Source organism: Malurus melanocephalus, unplaced genomic scaffold (assembly GCF_030028575.1).
Source record: "Malurus melanocephalus ecotype Western Australia unplaced genomic scaffold, MMel_1.1 scaffold_500, whole genome shotgun sequence".
NCBI lineage: Eukaryota > Metazoa > Chordata > Aves > Passeriformes > Maluridae > Malurus > Malurus melanocephalus.
Window position 1 is genome coordinate 285,265 of NW_026623732.1, and position 16,258 is coordinate 301,522.

General features: G+C 50.3%; 1 protein-coding gene across 1 annotated transcript in view; it reads right to left on the reverse strand.

Moving 5' to 3' along the window:
• Positions 1-16,258, reverse strand: part of EPHA8 (EPH receptor A8) — a 52,912-nt gene that overhangs the window by 34,641 nt on the left and 2,013 nt on the right. The window contains 1 exon segment of the mRNA XM_057381244.1: positions 4,293-4,357. Within this exon segment, the coding sequence (XP_057237227.1) occupies positions 4,293-4,357 (65 nt within the window).

A 16,258-nucleotide genomic window follows, 5' to 3' on the forward strand; every position in this document is an offset into this window, starting at 1 on the left:
AAGTCACACTTCTTTTGCTTTCCTCACATCTCCATTCATCCCAGGGCCACCACACAGGGGTGACAGTGGTGGGTGGGTGGCTCTGCCTGGGCCTTTTCACGGTTCCACACAGCACAAAGCCTTGGTCCCCAGCCTGAGGAGCTTCAGGAAGGGATATGTGTCTGCCAGCTCAATGCCCAGCACCCACGGCTTGCAGGCTCCTGGGATCCAGAGGAAAGGCAGCAACCTCACAGCTTCCCCCTGTGACTGGGAGATCTCAGAGCTGTCTGCACAGCCAGGGTGACAGCCCAAAACATCAGCACTGCAGAGCAGGATGGGTACCACTCACAATGCATCAGTACTACAGAGCAGGATTGGTACCACTCACAAAGCCCTGATGTTTTCATCACACCTGTGGTGTGATCTTGCCTCTCTGGAAGGTTCTTTCCCTCTCTGGGTTTGCCATGGCCAGCAAGAGCAGAGGAGCAGGAGCTGGGGGCAGTGGGCACAGTGAGGGTCAGCAGTGCCATGGGCCCTGGGGAGTGTCAGGCCGTCAGGGAGCCATGCCTGGCCTGTTTTGACATTTTCTCTTGCCAGACAATTAACTGAGGGCTAATTGGCTGTAATTGCTGCTCAGGGGTTTAATTGCATCCCCCCCTCACCTCCACCCCAGAGACACGTGCAGGAAGCGGAAGGGTCACCGGGAGCATCCCTGTCCCGCAGGCTGCGGTTCCTCTCAATTATAACTTCAAAGGGCTCCCAGGAGCTTTGCAGCTCACTCCTTTCCCAGAACAATTCCCTTTGCATTGAAAATTAAACTCTTATCACTGCGGTCAGCCCCTTCCCTTCCCGTGCCTCCTGCATCCCAGTTCTCCCCAGCAAAACGCCCCAGTGCCCCAGTGCCCTTCTCTCCCCTCTCCTTGCTCAGCACATGACCTGCTGGATCAGAGGGAGCCTGATCAGCCCCTGTGCAAATTGCCTTTCTACTGACTAATTAAAACGCTGATGAGATAAGTCAACATATTATTAATAATTATTGTATCGTCTACTTTGATTTACAAAGTCAAACAGGAAATTATTTTGTTCAGGCACAGGGTGTCTGAGGAGCCTGGATGATGCCTTGCAGAAGCTAATTAGGGTGGGAGCACCTTGAGTGCTGGGGAAAGGCCCCACATGCTGCCCCTGTGGTGGCCCCACAGCTTTCCCCTGGCTGCAGAGGCTGGGATCAGCCTGGAGAGCTGCTGGGCATCGCCACCCAGGCAGCTGCCCCAACTTCTGTCACACAGCCAGGGCATGTCCTGAGCTGGAAGGACCCACAGGGGTCATTGAGTCCAGCTCCTGGCCCTGTACAATCCCCAACAACCCCAGCTGGTGTGATCTATGTTGGCGGTGCCAGTGGGAGCCCCAGGACACACTGCCTCCATCCAGCCCCAGCCCAGGGCTCCCAAAACCACAGCACGGGGCAGTGGGCAGGGACAGCCATCCCCAGGGATACCCAMAGCACTGGGTGCAGATGGTGAGCAGTACACTGAGCCCCTTTCTCAGAGCAGGGATCACCCCTGGTGTCCCACACGCGAGGCTGAGCTGCCCTTCACCTGCTCAGAGCCAAACCATCGGTGCTGGAATTGAGCATCCTGCCCCAGCTTCCTGAGCACCCTAATCCATCTCCTGGGACTGCAGCCAGAGCCAGGGGCACATCTACTGCTCAGAAAGGACCTGAAGGACCAGCAGSAAGGAAAAGGAATGAGATGCTCTTTCTGTGATGCAATGGTCCATGGAGGAAGAACAGTGGTCCCGACAAGTGTTCAGAGGAGCCATTAAAACATCCAGCTGGAAAAAGATATGCAAAGTTATTTGTGCAAGAATGTCACATCAAAACACAGGCCCCTCCTTGGAGGTGTTCTAGACAGTTTCTCCACACAGATGTGTGGTCATGCTGTCAGTAACAGGGACACCTTTTGGGCAAAAGCACACGTTAAGTGCACAGTGGAGTTACCCCAMAATTGACTGAGGTCCTGCAGGACTCAGCAGCATGGGCAAGAGGTGGCTTTGATGCTGGGTGTTACACACTTAGTGTTGTAAGCCTTTCTGGTATTTTTTTTCTTTTTTGGCATCCACTATTATATTTTTAAAATTCTTTATTGTATTTTTTATCCAGTCCTAAATTAATTCACTTCTAAATTTATTTATTTTATTATATTTTTATATTAAATTATATCTATATTTATATACTAAAATATAAATATTTTTATATATTTTTATATATTATMTTTTTATTATTTAATTTATTATGTATATTATTCATCATATTATCATTTATTTTTAATAAACATCACCARTAAGAKGGAGAATTCYRATWTATTAGTGTTTAAGTGCTGTTGGTGAAGAGCTGCTGGGTATCTGCAGAGAGAGCCCTAAGCCCCAGCCCAAGCCCTAGGGTCACCTGCCAGTCACAGCTGACAGTCCAGATGGGTTGGGGCTCTGCATTCATCCCTGGGGCTGGGAATGCCCAGCACAGGGTGTTGCACTGGCCATGGAAGTGGCTCCTGTAGGATCAGAGCTTTGCTTTGGGAGCTCAGGCTCTGCCCAGCACAGCCAGCTTGGGGGGATTCACCCTCACCCAAGGCAGCTCAATTCTGCAACAGATCCCACCTGCACTCCTGACAGGGGCACGGGGTCATCCTGAAAGAGASTCTTGGGCAGTCTGAGAGCGGTGGATGGGCTGACCATGGGGAGGAATTGCCTAGGGACAGGCAATCCTAGAGAATGAAGGACAGAACACTGAATGTGGACACTGAAAAGCAGCTCTGACTCCTAGAAAATCCCAAAAAACATCCTCCCTTGCTGTGGAGCAGAGGAAGCCCCGCTCCCCGATGCCCCAAATGTGCATCAGGCTCCTCCAGGATGGCAGCACTTGSCAGCAGGGCTGGGATGAGATGACAGCTGAGCAGTGACAGGACAGGAGTGACAACCAAGGGCAGCCAAGAGGAGGACAACATCTGCCTGGTCTGGGCAGGGGCACAGGAAGGTCCCCTGGCTGGAGACTGGAGCCAGGCAAAGCCTTGCAGTGATGGGTTTTTAACAGGGCCCCGTTAACAGGATCACCACAGGACCTGGAGGATTTACCAGCACCGGCACTTTTGCAGCCTAGGATTTTTTTTCCTCCGAGCTGGGCTGCTCTGAGAGCTGGATGAATTGACAGGTCTAAAGGCCCGTATTAATGCAGGAGATCACATCACATTAGTTCCGCGCTCCCCTCTGACCTCGTACCTCTCAATCTCCTCCATTCCCAGGATACTCATCTTTGCAGCAGCTAACTGCTAAAATTAGAGCTGAGTTAATGGTTTAATGTATTTACATATATGATAAAGTCTGATAGAAATCTGATCGTTGGTATTATTATGAATTCGCCGTTCTGATCACTCCTGCTCAAGCAGTGCGGGGACTGAAAGTCTCAAGCAACAGATCAATGAAAATTATTAGAGGCCTGGGAAGATTTCTGTGGGAGGTGGAATTGAAAAGATTAGGACCGTTTAGTTCAGAGAGAGGATGAAAAAGAATGGACATGAAAAATCAACACAGTGGAAACTGTTAGGTAGGCACCCCAATTTTGCACGTTTTGTGCCTGCAGAAAGCCCCACTGAGCCTTGCAGTTGGTCCTGTGGGTATTTATGGGATTGTTTCTGTTCGCTAAAAGAATGAGCAAAATCCTTCCAGCCAGGTCACCCTGACATCTGAAACCCACAATTTCCAGAGAGCTGCTGTGGCAGGGAAACCTGGACATGGAAATTCAGGCAAAGGGAGAATGTGGAGAGGATCCAGCCAGTGGAGATGGCAGGATCATGTGGGGGTCACCACCCTGCCACCCTTCCCGTGTTTGCACCCCTGTTCCCTGTAAGATGTGATCACAGGGGACACTCCCCTGCCCCTCCTGCCCAGTTCCCACAAAACTCCTGGGATTACAGCTGGCTGGGAGTTTCCTGGKCCTTTGGGGCTGCTCCCCCTGATGYTCCCCYSRTGCAGTGWGCAATGAGATCCTTCTCAGCATGTCCCAGCTCTGGAGTCCCCTCAAAGTTCAGGAGCTGGTGACAACCCGGTCCCTACCAGGGGACATGGAGGGTTAAATGGCATTTCCAAAACAGCTGCATCCCTCTGTCAGTCTGTCAGGMCGGCATTTTCCCAACAGACAAGTTCTGTTTGCCCCATCAGCACTGACTTGGGACTGAGCTGTCCACTCCCTGAGCCCTGCCACGGGCACCCACGGTGACCTGTCCCCTGGGGTCCCCCTGTACCCACAGCCCCTTCATACTCACCCCGTGTGAAGGATAAGTCATCCAGCCCCAGTCCCCTGGGATTGTAGAYGTGTCTAGCAAGTTCACTGGAAAACACAGGAGCAAAAGCTGTGTTAGAAAGCTCTGTCCCCATGCCCAAGGGGTGAGGAACAGAGCCACCATGAAGAAGCCCTSCTCCCATGCCACTTCCCTGAATGTGCCCCCCATCCATCAATTCCACCAGGGATTGCATGGCTGCACATGAGGCAGGTCTGGGGTTTGGGGATGGCAACAAGTGACGTTCCCAAGAGCTGGTGGTTCACCATGGAGTCGAGTCCTGGCCCTTGGACTGAGAGCAGMATGACCTTTGGGAGGAGGGGAAGCTGCAAGCAGCAGGTCTGAGGGGATGCCAAGCAAGGAGGGGCTCCCAGCATCAGGCTGTGCACCAGTCCCACCCTGGGCCAAGACTGATGTGACTGGAGCATCACTGCTCAGCTGGACTCTTCTCCTCTGGAAGCCCTTTAGGCTCAGCTCCCTCCCAGCAGCCCTGGTTTGAAGTCTGCACTCCAGCAGCTGCTCTAATTGCACACTGCAGTGCCCAGCTCCAGCACAAAGTGACTCCCCACGGTCCTGGCTGACACCCCACTGGAGAAACCCATCAAAGCCAACCCCTCCAAATCCCTGCCAGCACCAGGAGCCCRGCTTAACGAGGAGACACAGGCAAACTGCAGCAAGAGGGAGCAGATTGTGTGGGGGGAGAGGTGAGGACGCCTTCCAACATGTTCAGGAGCTTTCTGTGGAAAGCTGTGCAGGGCAGCAGTGGAGGAAAGCAGGAATTGCTGCCTCCGAGCCCGCAGCACCAGGCAGAGGAAAGCCTTGCCCTGCCTGATAACCCTGACTTGCTCAGCACCTGGGGAAGGAGCCCAAGCCCCAGCTCCACGGTGCAGATACAGAGGGATGGAGACTTGGGGGAGGGTACATAAAGGGGTCCTGACCCTTGGGAATGAGTACAGCGGGCACCAGCACCCTGATGTCCCATCACCCCTCACCAGCACCACCCTACAGGGACCCCCAGTGCCTCCACCTTTCCCCATCCCCTTTATCTGAWACCACCCAGGTGGGTCAATGCCCCAGCAGGCTCCATCCTTGCTGSCTGCCTTTCCTCTGCCTTGAGCAGCACCAAATTGGACCTGGAGGTGCTTTGTCACAGCATCCCCCTGCAGCACCAGGGCTGGGCTGGGACAGTGCTCTCATTGCCAGTTTATCACAGCAGGGACAGGGCACATCAGGACAGCAGCTCCAGTCCTGGCAGAGCCTGGGCTCAGCGTGAGGCTGCTCCCTGTAGCCCAAGGAACGGGTGCCACTTTCATTTACTATTACCAGGCAGGGAAGGAGAGGAGGGGAGAGAGGAGCAGAGACGTGAGCTGGCTGCGAAACACCCGGACGTCATGCTCCTGACAGAGCAGATTAGGAGCTTTTGAGGCATTTATTAATGTTAGCAGAACAATTTGAAAGAATTTCCAGGGTTTCTTGTGTGGTTCCATTGGCCCAACAGCAGGCCAAGCCCCTCCACTCCCCGTGCGGCGCTGCTCTCRCTGCTAAAGAGGGCCCTTGCCCTCAGCACGGAGTAATTACCTCRGAGATCTCAAATCCATTTTTATTTGTTATTGTTAATCTGAAGATTTTCTGCCTATTTTCCCTGGGTAATTCACCCAGCAGGAGCCCAGGCTTGGGAGTTTCCCTGCTCACAGTGCAGGAGCACGGTCCCAGTGACCCTCAGCAGGCAGGYTGCAGGGAGGGGACAGCTTTCACAGACCCTCTGTCCCCCCCACCGTGGTCTCTGCACCCTCTTTCCCACGCTGGGATGCTCAGCAGTGGATTTGGTCGCCTCCCAGGCTCTGCAGGCAGCAGGAGGAGCCTGCAGGCACTAGGGTCCAGCAGGAGCATCGTGGGGAGAGCAGTGATGCTGAAAGCACTGGGAGTACCCCAGACTTGTGTGCCAGTGATGGGTGGGATCTGGAGCCAGCTTGACAGACCCCATCCCACCCCCTGATTGTGAGTTCATCAYTCAGTTCACAGAGATGTCGTGACAGCCTGAAGGAGCTGATTCCTTGTGGTTCTTTTGGTGCCCTGATATCCTACGCCAGCTCGCATCCCTGAATCCCACCCATGCTCAGATCCCTCTTTGCAGCAAGAGGGATAAGTTATTTATTTTATTCCCTCATCCAGCTGGTGCAGAGAGCCCTGTGCTGTGAGCCCACGCAGCGGGCACTGCACAAACACAAAGGCACCGAGAGCTCCTGTTAGCTCATGGACAGCACACCCCTGCAGGTCCCAATGTCCTTCCAGCAGCACTGAAACAGCGCTGCTTGGGCATTTATTAATGTTAGCAGAACATTAGTTCTGTTAGTGGGGACACCGATGGTCTCCCAAAACCCAACTGGACACAGCCCAGCTCTGAAGGGAACCTGTCACTGCTGGCCAAACAGCAACAAAAAAGAATAGATACAAAAACACACAAAAGTGGGTGAAAAAAAACAGAGAGAAAGAAGGACTTTATTGTGGGACAAGCGTCTTTTATCCACTTTAGCAACCAGCATATACATTTGTGTCAAACATACATTGGTCAAGAGACTGCTGTTTAATTAGTAATCAGAACATAATTGGTGAGTTTGCAAAAGCTACAGTATTAGTAATGTTTATAATTTCCAGCCACCTGCGTTATCAATTCTACATTCCAATATGGTTTTCTCAAGGATGCAGCATTCTTCCTCCATGTAGGCTGTTAACATCCCTTTCTTTTCCCAGGCCTCAGTCATACACAATAATTGGCTGAGTTTCAGAATTTGGGCTTGTGGGGCCCCTTTCCCCCACAGGAACCACCACACCTCATGTGACAAATGCCAGCCCCGTGCAGGTGAGCTCTGCCCRTGCTGCTCCTCCACRGCGACGCTCAGAACCCGCCCGCGAYGCYGCAGGGTGAGCAAGACCACCACAAAGGACCCCTTTCAGCCAAAACACTTTTTTTAGAAAATCTGCCAGTTTGGGAGACCTYTCTCCTACAGCTGGGCAATTCTGTTTGATGTTATGGACTGTCTGCACGTATCAGTCTCAAGCCGCGAGCTCCATTTTGTTTTCCTTAGCACCATTTTGTCGTTTCCCTATTCTGTGCCTTGGCCTTGCCTCAGCGTATTGAGCCAAAACACCAGGAGGTGTCAGGGGAAATTCTCGCCCTGGTGGAAAAGCTGTCAAGCCTGATTGCCCGTTCAAATGGAAGCACCTAGGAGCGAGCAGGTCGCTCCCCAGCACAACGGCGGACTGCAGGCAGAGCCTCACGTAAGGCAAACCCTCCTGGTGCAGAAAGTTGCRTGGTGTGATGGTACGTGAGCAGTGCGCATTGCAGCTTCACAGGTACAGACCAGGCAGGAGTCAAAGTGTGGGGATCTGTGTATGATGGATGTGTATATTGTATTTGTACTCTATTTCGGCAGCTACATCTGTATCCATTTCCACACCCATATCTACTAAATTCTAACCCACGCTTGGGATGAGTGAGGGAGCTGAGACAGGGACTGGCATCCAGAGGATGAGCGTTTTTCTTGAGTCTATATATCTATATTTGTATATCTCAAATCTGTATGTATATCTACACCTGTATGTATATGTATATGTATATGTATATGTATATGTATATGTATATGTATATGTATATGTATATGTATATGTATATGTATATCTATATCTATATCTATATCTATATCTATATCTATATCTATATCTATATCTATATCTATATATATCTATATATCTATATCTATATCTGTATCTATATCTATATCTATCATCTATATATATCTATATACCTATATTTGTCTATATTTATACCTGTATCATCTCTATCTATATCTTTATCATCTATAAAGAGAGAGTGCTTGATATCCCACCCAACACTTGAACTGGTGGCCACAGCTCCTGCGGGGATGTGTTGCACCCCTACAAACAGATGTGCAGGCACCTTGGGTCTCACATCCAAGCTTCCCCAGCTCAGGAATGGGTTGTGTTATTTTGGGGAGCCTGTGCATCCTCAGCCCACGCTGGGTTCGTGGTGGTGTGGTGGAACAAGCCTGGGGGTGACCCACTGATGGATGCGCTGAGCCCCAGCCTCCAGATGAGCAGGGGGGGACCAAAGAGGGCTCTGAGCACCCTCGCTAATTGTTAACCCACTGCAGTCCTCCCTCTAATTACTCCACCATCTCCCTCCTAGGCAGGGGCTTTGTAGCGCAGGCGTGGGGAGGAAGGGTCAGTGGGAGCAGCCCTGTTCCCYTGGGCTTCAGTTCCTCTCCATCACAACTTCAAAGGCCTCCCAAGATTCACAGCAAGGCTCCCCCCCATGCAACAACGCCTTTTGCATCGATAATTAAACTCTTATCAGTGCAGTTTGGCTGCTCCCTGCTACCCAAAGACCAGCAGGYACAGCTCCACAGCCCCAAGAGGGTCTGCACACCCCACACCAGCCCCACAGCCCTACAGCCCCAACCCCACTGCACGGAGGAACAGCACGAGGAGGGTTATCCACAGCGGGAAGAGGGTCTGGGAAAGGGGCAGCAAGAGGCTCCCTGACAAGAGGGAAACAAGAGCCAGTGGTATTCATATCCCATAAGCTGGRGCAGGACTTTGAAGGGGCAGGTGGGGCCGGGGTGGGTCAGCTATTTGTGTTTAATCCAAGGGCTGGTTCAATAGGCAGCTGCGACCTTTCCAACTCGGGAGGCAAAGCTGAGACACAAAGTTGTGTCTTACTGGCCTTGGAACACGGCGAGGGGACAACACGGGAGGCTTTGCTTTCAGCCTCCTGATCCTTGGGCCAACATTTATTGTTGAGGAAGGAGAAATAGCCATTTATTCCCCAACAGATGAGGCCAAACGCTGGGGCTGGGAGGGAGGAGCGGCACGCCTGGAGGGGAGGTCAGCTCTCCCCATGCGGGAGTTTTGTGTGGGGTTGTGCCCCACGGATCCGGGTCAGCACCAAATCCAGGCAGGATTTGTGCTCATCCACGAGGCTGCAGTACTGAGGACACAGCGGGGATGGAGATCCCCTTGGCACCCACCAGCCTCAGCTGCCCAGACAAGGAATTTAGAAAAGCGCTGCAGGTGGATCTGAAAAATGGCATCAAATCTGGCGGAAATGCTGGATTTGCACACTTCTCGAAATGCCAGAATCAGGCTGGAAAACAAAACAAAATAAGACTAAATNCAAATCTGGCGGAAATGCTGGATTTGCACACTTCTCAAAATGCCAGAATCAGGCTGAAAAAAAAAACAAAAAAAAAAAAAAAAAAAAAAAAAAAAAAAAAGGAAAAAAGAAAGAAAATAAACTAAGCCAAATAAAAAAAATATTAAAAAAAACAAGCCACAAGCTAAAAAGAAACATTTTCAAACGAAAGCAGTGCTGCCTTTTGCCTATGCCCTAATTCCCATTTCAGGATTTCTTCTCAGACCTCCAGATTGTTGCTGTGAACTTTCTGTATTTAATTTTATATCATTTTGTAATGCATCAGGAGCGGCAATGCCCATAAGGACTGCCCAGAGGGTCACCCCTTTTCACTATACCCAGAGCAGGAGAGACTTTGATGTAGGAAGAAAGCTTGTTTGTTCAATCAGTACTAACAAAAAGCCTCAGTTCAGGTTTTAAAAATAAAATTACCAACCTGATCCTTCCAGCCCCTGCATGATATCGTGTAAGATAATGTGCAGCGCAAGAGCATAACCTGTGGTAGGACTGAGGTGTTGTGAAATAATGCAAAAAATGAAACAAAACAAAACAAAACACCCTGAATAAAGTATTTCTAAGGCTAAAAASCTTGAAATTATAGGGCAGGATTTTTTCTTCCCAGAAAAAAATAAAAGCGCATCAAAAGCCAAACAACAAAAAGATGTTCCCTCTCAAAACTACAGGTGAGAAAATAGAGATGTAAAATGGTCRTGTTTCCTGCTCGCTTTGACACTGCCAATGCTTGTGTGCAGTGGGGCAGACGGGAAACTGGGCATGCTGGTGTGGGGAGCCAAATTAAACACAGTGCTCATCACTGGGCAGGGTGTTAGAGTGGACTGGTGTGTGTCCCTGGTACTGGTGTGCATCCCAGTACTGGTGTGTGTCCCTGGTACTGGTGTGCACCCCAGTACTGGTGTGTGTCCCTGGTACTGGTGTGCACCCCAGTACTGGTGTGTGTCCCTGGTACTGGTGTGCACCCCAGTACTGGTGTGTGTCCCTGGTACTGGTGTGCACCCCAGTACTGGTGTGTGTCCCTGGAACTGGTGTGTGTCCCTGGAACTGGTGTGTGTCCCTGGTACTGGTGTGTGTCCCTGGCACGGGTCTGCACCCCCAGTACTGGTGTGTACCCCAAACTGGTGTGTACCCTCAGCAGTGGTGCATGTTAATGGTACAGGTACACATCCCCGGTACTGGTGTGCATCCCCAGCACTGGAGTGCAGCCCCTGGCACTGATGTGCACCCATCCTGGTCCAGATGTGCACCCACCCCCGGCCCAGATGTGCACCCATCCATGGTCCAGATGTGCACTCATCCCCAGCCCAAATATGCACCCATCCCCAGCCCAGATGTGCAGCCCCACACACTGGTGCTTACTGGTTTCAGTGYAAGCTGAAACTGGAAATGTCAGAGTCCCCTGGGTTGTGCCAAGGATGGGTGTGTGGGGCTGCACCAGGCTCAGAGTGTGGGTGAGCCCACACTTGCACGTCTTTAATCCCAGAACCAGCAGGAAAGGAACTATTTCAGGCTCTAAGGGCGTCTGGGCTGGTTGTAATTCAGGGCAGAAGCCAGAGGAGGTGGGAAGGCTCTGGGGATTGGGGGGGGAGAAGGTTAGGGGAGGCAAGAAATTCTATGAAAACATCCAATGTGAGACTGCAGCGGTGCTGGGGAAGGTTCCTGTAGCCTGGAGGAGGGTTCTGCACAACTGGTGTTCCCAGGTGTGGCTTTGGCCACCTGGGTGTCACACGAGTCTTTTTCACCACAATATCCCCAGCCTGAGGGGCGGCACAATGACACAGCCCCGTCTATCAGCTGAGAGGAGCCACCCTTTGGCATCTCATCTGGCTAAAGCCCTGCCAGAGCTGATCCATTCAACCCCATGCCACCAAAGGGTGGCTCCTGGCATCCCTGACCTCTCTCCAAAGCCAGAAGTTTGAGGAACCTGCACCTGAACAGGGACTTTGCACTTCCCTGCAGGGCAGGCACGGTGACAGCGTGAACACCTCGTGGTACCAGTAATGGGATATCGTGACAGCCTTCAAAAATGATACAGGAGTTTTCTGACACAAAATACATGTCCTCTGCTTGCAGTCAGCAGCACCTCTGTGGTACAGACYCCAAGAAATGGGAGCTGTGTCCAGAGGGGGCTGTCCCAGTGTCCTCACACCAGCCCTGACTCCCTCTTCTCGCACATCTGTTGATATAATAAAATAGACACAAATGCATTTTCAGCTTTAGTCACTGAGGTTTCTGACCTCTGCTGCATTTTTTAGGAATTGAAGCTCATGCCAGGTAAACTGCTCACACTGTCCCAGGTCCTTTATCCAGAGTATCTCACTGCCCACCCGTAAGCCACATTGCCCACTCCGTTATCTCCTGCCTGTTTGGGGTTTGACAGTTTTCTGCCCCAAACTGCCATTTCCCATACCTCCCCCAGTGACTCGGGCACACCTGGCACTGAAGATCTCTGCTCTATCAGAGCCAGGGCAAACCTTGCAGCACCCTGGAAATGCCACCCTGCCCTTCACACAGATCCCTGCAGTCCTGGCAAAGCTTGGAGTGTTATCCTCTCTGGAATCCTCACTAGGGAAACGTGGGTTTTACAAATGTGYTCACTTATCTGGATTATCTGGAGGAGCTTTGCATGGCAGTTTTTCAGGCTGTCGGATGCTTTTTCCCTAATTTCTCTGAGGACATCTTTGCTCTCACACCAGTTGGCCACCCTAAACCGTGCTGAGCTGTTTGTACCCCCGTGACATTTTTAAAGCAAGATAATTTCTTTTAAAGGCTTTTGCCTTTGCTCTCTTAAAAATAGCTTTCTAAAATGGAACATTTTCACAGACAAAAATACCAATACTAACCGYGTTTGAGGGGACAGGCTGAATATCTCATACCACTGGTAATTAAATATCACAGATGTCCTTAAAAATTGCAAGGAAGGTACATAACACAGAAGGTATTTCATCCAAGGAAAAAAACAGGAACTTGTGGCATCATTGATGCTGGGACGCAGCTCATCTATCCAGCTGCAGCCAGCGCTCTTGCTACTCAGCAGTGTGGTTAAATAAACATTTTAAATATGAGAAACTGGAGACAGAGCAGAAGATATCACAGGCAAAACTGTGATACCACGGCTGGAGGTAAAGAAATATCGTGGAAGGGAACCTTGCAGACCCCCAATCTGCTCGTGCCCACAAGGGCTGCGAGGTGCCCACGCTGAGTTTAGCACTTTCACAGCCAAAAAATACGGGCTYTTTAATCCCGCAGGAAAAGTCTAACAAGAACAAATAGCTGGAAGGTGAAGCCAGGGAAATTTGTATTTAGGGAAAGCRGGGGCCGATTTTTAAAGGCTGACGAACCTTTGCAAGGGATTATTAAAAGCACGGCTGCCTTTGCCGATGCCTTCAGATAAATGGGAAATACCTTTGTGGACACTCTCCCTGGGCCAAGCACGCTTCATTAGGCTTTATTGGTGTGTCTGGATCTGATCCATTGAGGAATTACATCCGTTAGGAAGTTGTTTGTGACACAGAGTGCCGCGCAGAGACATGGACAGGACACGGGGGTTTTGTTTAGAATKATTTTGAAGGAAATACCCTTTGGAGCTGGTAGGGCTGAAGGGGTTAATCACCTCCCTGACAGAGGAATCGTTTTGAGTGTTGGCCAGGCAAACAGGCTGGGTTAGGAGAATGAACTATCAAAAACTGTCAGGGTATGAATAGAGTTATCATATGAATGGATGTCCCCCTGGAGATAAAGGCAGCACCGAAGGCTGCCAGCRGGGCCAGCAGGGACGGGCAAAACACAGGACCTGAGCAGAACAAAGAACAGAGGTGTCGGGATATCTCTGTGAGCCCAGTGCTCCCCAATTCCTGCTGCCAGGACCCAGAGCCAACACCAGGGAGTGCAGGATGAGCATCCACCCTTCCTGAGCATCTTCGGGGGTTGGGGCTCATTGCCGGGCTATTTTTTGAGAAAAAATATTTTACTAATCGTCTTTCAGCAATTGAAAAAAAAAAAAAATAAGGAATTATTTCCTCCCTGTAGCAATTCATCGGGTTTCTCAGTTGTACTTAAATTTGGCTTCGTCTGATCCATTTCCACCATCACCAAAATGGGTGCTCATTTATTGTCGCTGGAAACAACCCTTTGCAATTTCAGGAAACGAGAATTCAAAGAGAACGAAAAAACCTGCCAAAGTAGATGTGTTTTGTGCACTGGTGTGTTATTTTTCTGCAAATTYTGGAGGTTGATTTTCCAGAAGTTTTATAAGCTATCAATACAAGAGGGATGGAAATGAAGATGACACCAGAAACATATCCCCGCAAGCCTAAAATCATGYGAATATTTGCTTCATATCAGCATTTTTTGAGCAATCAAAAAATTAAACACCCCGAAAATGTATGGGTTTTTTTCACAAACATAGCCTAAATCAAATTCCAGTTTTAAACCAATGCTTCTCCATTCCCCATCACCAAAATCCGTGTGCCTAAACGCTCTTGTTTCCTATCCTTATGGAGGAACACACATCCCCACAGCCTTTTGAAAACGGAAAAAGCGATTTCCTCTCCCTTTCAGTGCCTTGCTTTTCCCGCAGCCCCGACTTCGGCGTTGCTGCAGAGGGGTAGGAAAGTAGCACTGAATAAACACGCAGATGAGTTTTTACCTCTTTTTCTGTTTGGGCAGAGGGGCAATTAATGAGATTACAATGCGAGATTAGCGGAGCAGACCCCCACAAACCCTTCCTGCAGCCCCRTTTTTGGCAGCGCAGCAAGCAGCTGGATTTTCCCAAAGATCCTGGTGCTTTCCCGCACCCCATCCCTGTTGAGAGACTGAACAAAATCTCATCACCGTGCTCCGAGGRAAAGATGAGCATCCCCTCATCGGCTCTGCATCTCCCCTGTACATCACCCCATCCCCATCAGCTGCTGTCTGCCTTGGCCAGCCCGACGTGCTCCAAAATGTGGGGAGATGTCCCCAAATCCCACTTCCCTGCAGCCCCAGGTCCCCACGAGGAATCCCCCAAGCTCACCCATGGGTCATGGGGTCCGTGCTGGRTGGGGTGGAAGATCACCCATCTCATGGACAGAGCACAGAGCTGAGCTGGGGTCATCACCTGGGCGGGAACAAACCCCCAGCAGCAGCATTTGAAGTGCCATTTTTTGGCAGAATATACATTTTTTTTTACCCCCCGCTCAAACCCCAAATCTGGTAATTTCTGCTCATCTTTCGATATAATTTTCTTTCAATATAATTGAAAGATATTGAATTGGTATTTCTTTCAAAAATATTTCTTTCAAAAATATTTCCTYCAAAGATATTTCTTTCAAAGATATTTCTTTCAAAKATATTTCATCTTTTATTATTTARCTTCAATTCGTGGTATAATATAAAATACCCGCTTTAATATTTCTACCTATGCAACTCAGTGTGCAATAGTGTAAATATTTTAGTCTCTTGTATTTCATATTATTGAAAATAACTTTTCTACCTCCCCGCTCTAAAGCAATTTAATAATTTCAGATAATTCTTTTTTTCAGTGCTCCAAATAAAAATCTTCTACATCCTGCAAATTTTTAGCTTTCTTTAAAACAAAAATCTGARTTTTGACTTTCAATGCATTTCGCAATGGCTGCCGTGCTGAAATGGGGGATTTCCCACGGAATGGCGATTCCCTTTTCCTAATATTTCTCGGGCATCCCYGCACACAAGACCGAAAGGAATAAAAAATATAAGCTGAAAACTTCTTGGAACAAATCTTTCAGGTAAGGGAAAAACACTGGGAGCTCTTAGAAAGGAAAAACCTAGGACTGAATCTGTTTTTTCGGTTAATACATGTTTTTATACACCAATTGCCTCCCAATACAAGCACGCAGAGAGTAAAACACCCCAGCCTGGAATTTGCTTTGCGGCTGTAATTTTCTGCCCTGCGGTTCCCACGCCATTGCTGAGTTTTCTGGAGAGCACAGGCAGCGATGCAGGGCACAGGGAGGGTGTGGGAGCCAGCAGAGGTGATGGGCAGCAGGGCTACACCCTCACACCGTGCCAGGAATGGGACAGCCAAGGCTGGCACCGCTGGAGTGTGGCACACAGCAGGGCCAGGATCTACTCCACGGCATCGCCCACATTCCCAGTGCCATCCCATGTCGGGGTGCTCAACCACAGCTGGTGCCGTACAGAGGCTGCTCCCATCCCATCCCATCCCATCCCATCCCATCCCATCCCATCCCATCCCAGCACCCAGGACACCGGGAACCACATCCCAGTTCCAGCGCTCATGTTGCGGGGCTCAGCCGGCACTGAGCGCCCATCCCACAGCATCCACGGGCCATGAGCACCCTCGGGCTGGTGGATGGGAGCACTGCCAGGTTTCTGCAGGCTCCCACGCCTTTTCTTGATGCCACCCAGCACCTTTGGTCTGGTCTAACCCCAATCCAGCCCACACAGTCTGCCTGAGCGCGGCTCATCCCCGGCCCCATGCAATCTCCTGACCAAGGCTGTAATTGAGGAGAGCTTTCTTTTCCAACAAGCCTTGCAGCAAAGCCAGGTCTTTCCCAGCTGGCAACAGGCAGACAGCAATCCAGGGCCTGGCTGTCCATGCAGACACCATAAAACCCAACCCAGCATCCAGCGATCTCCTCTGCAGAGGACAGCAAGGAGGCCTTTGCCTCGCTCGTTCATGCCCAGGATGTGCTGAGATCTGTTTGTGCTGTTTGGCTTTGCGGGGCCGCAGCGCCGAGAG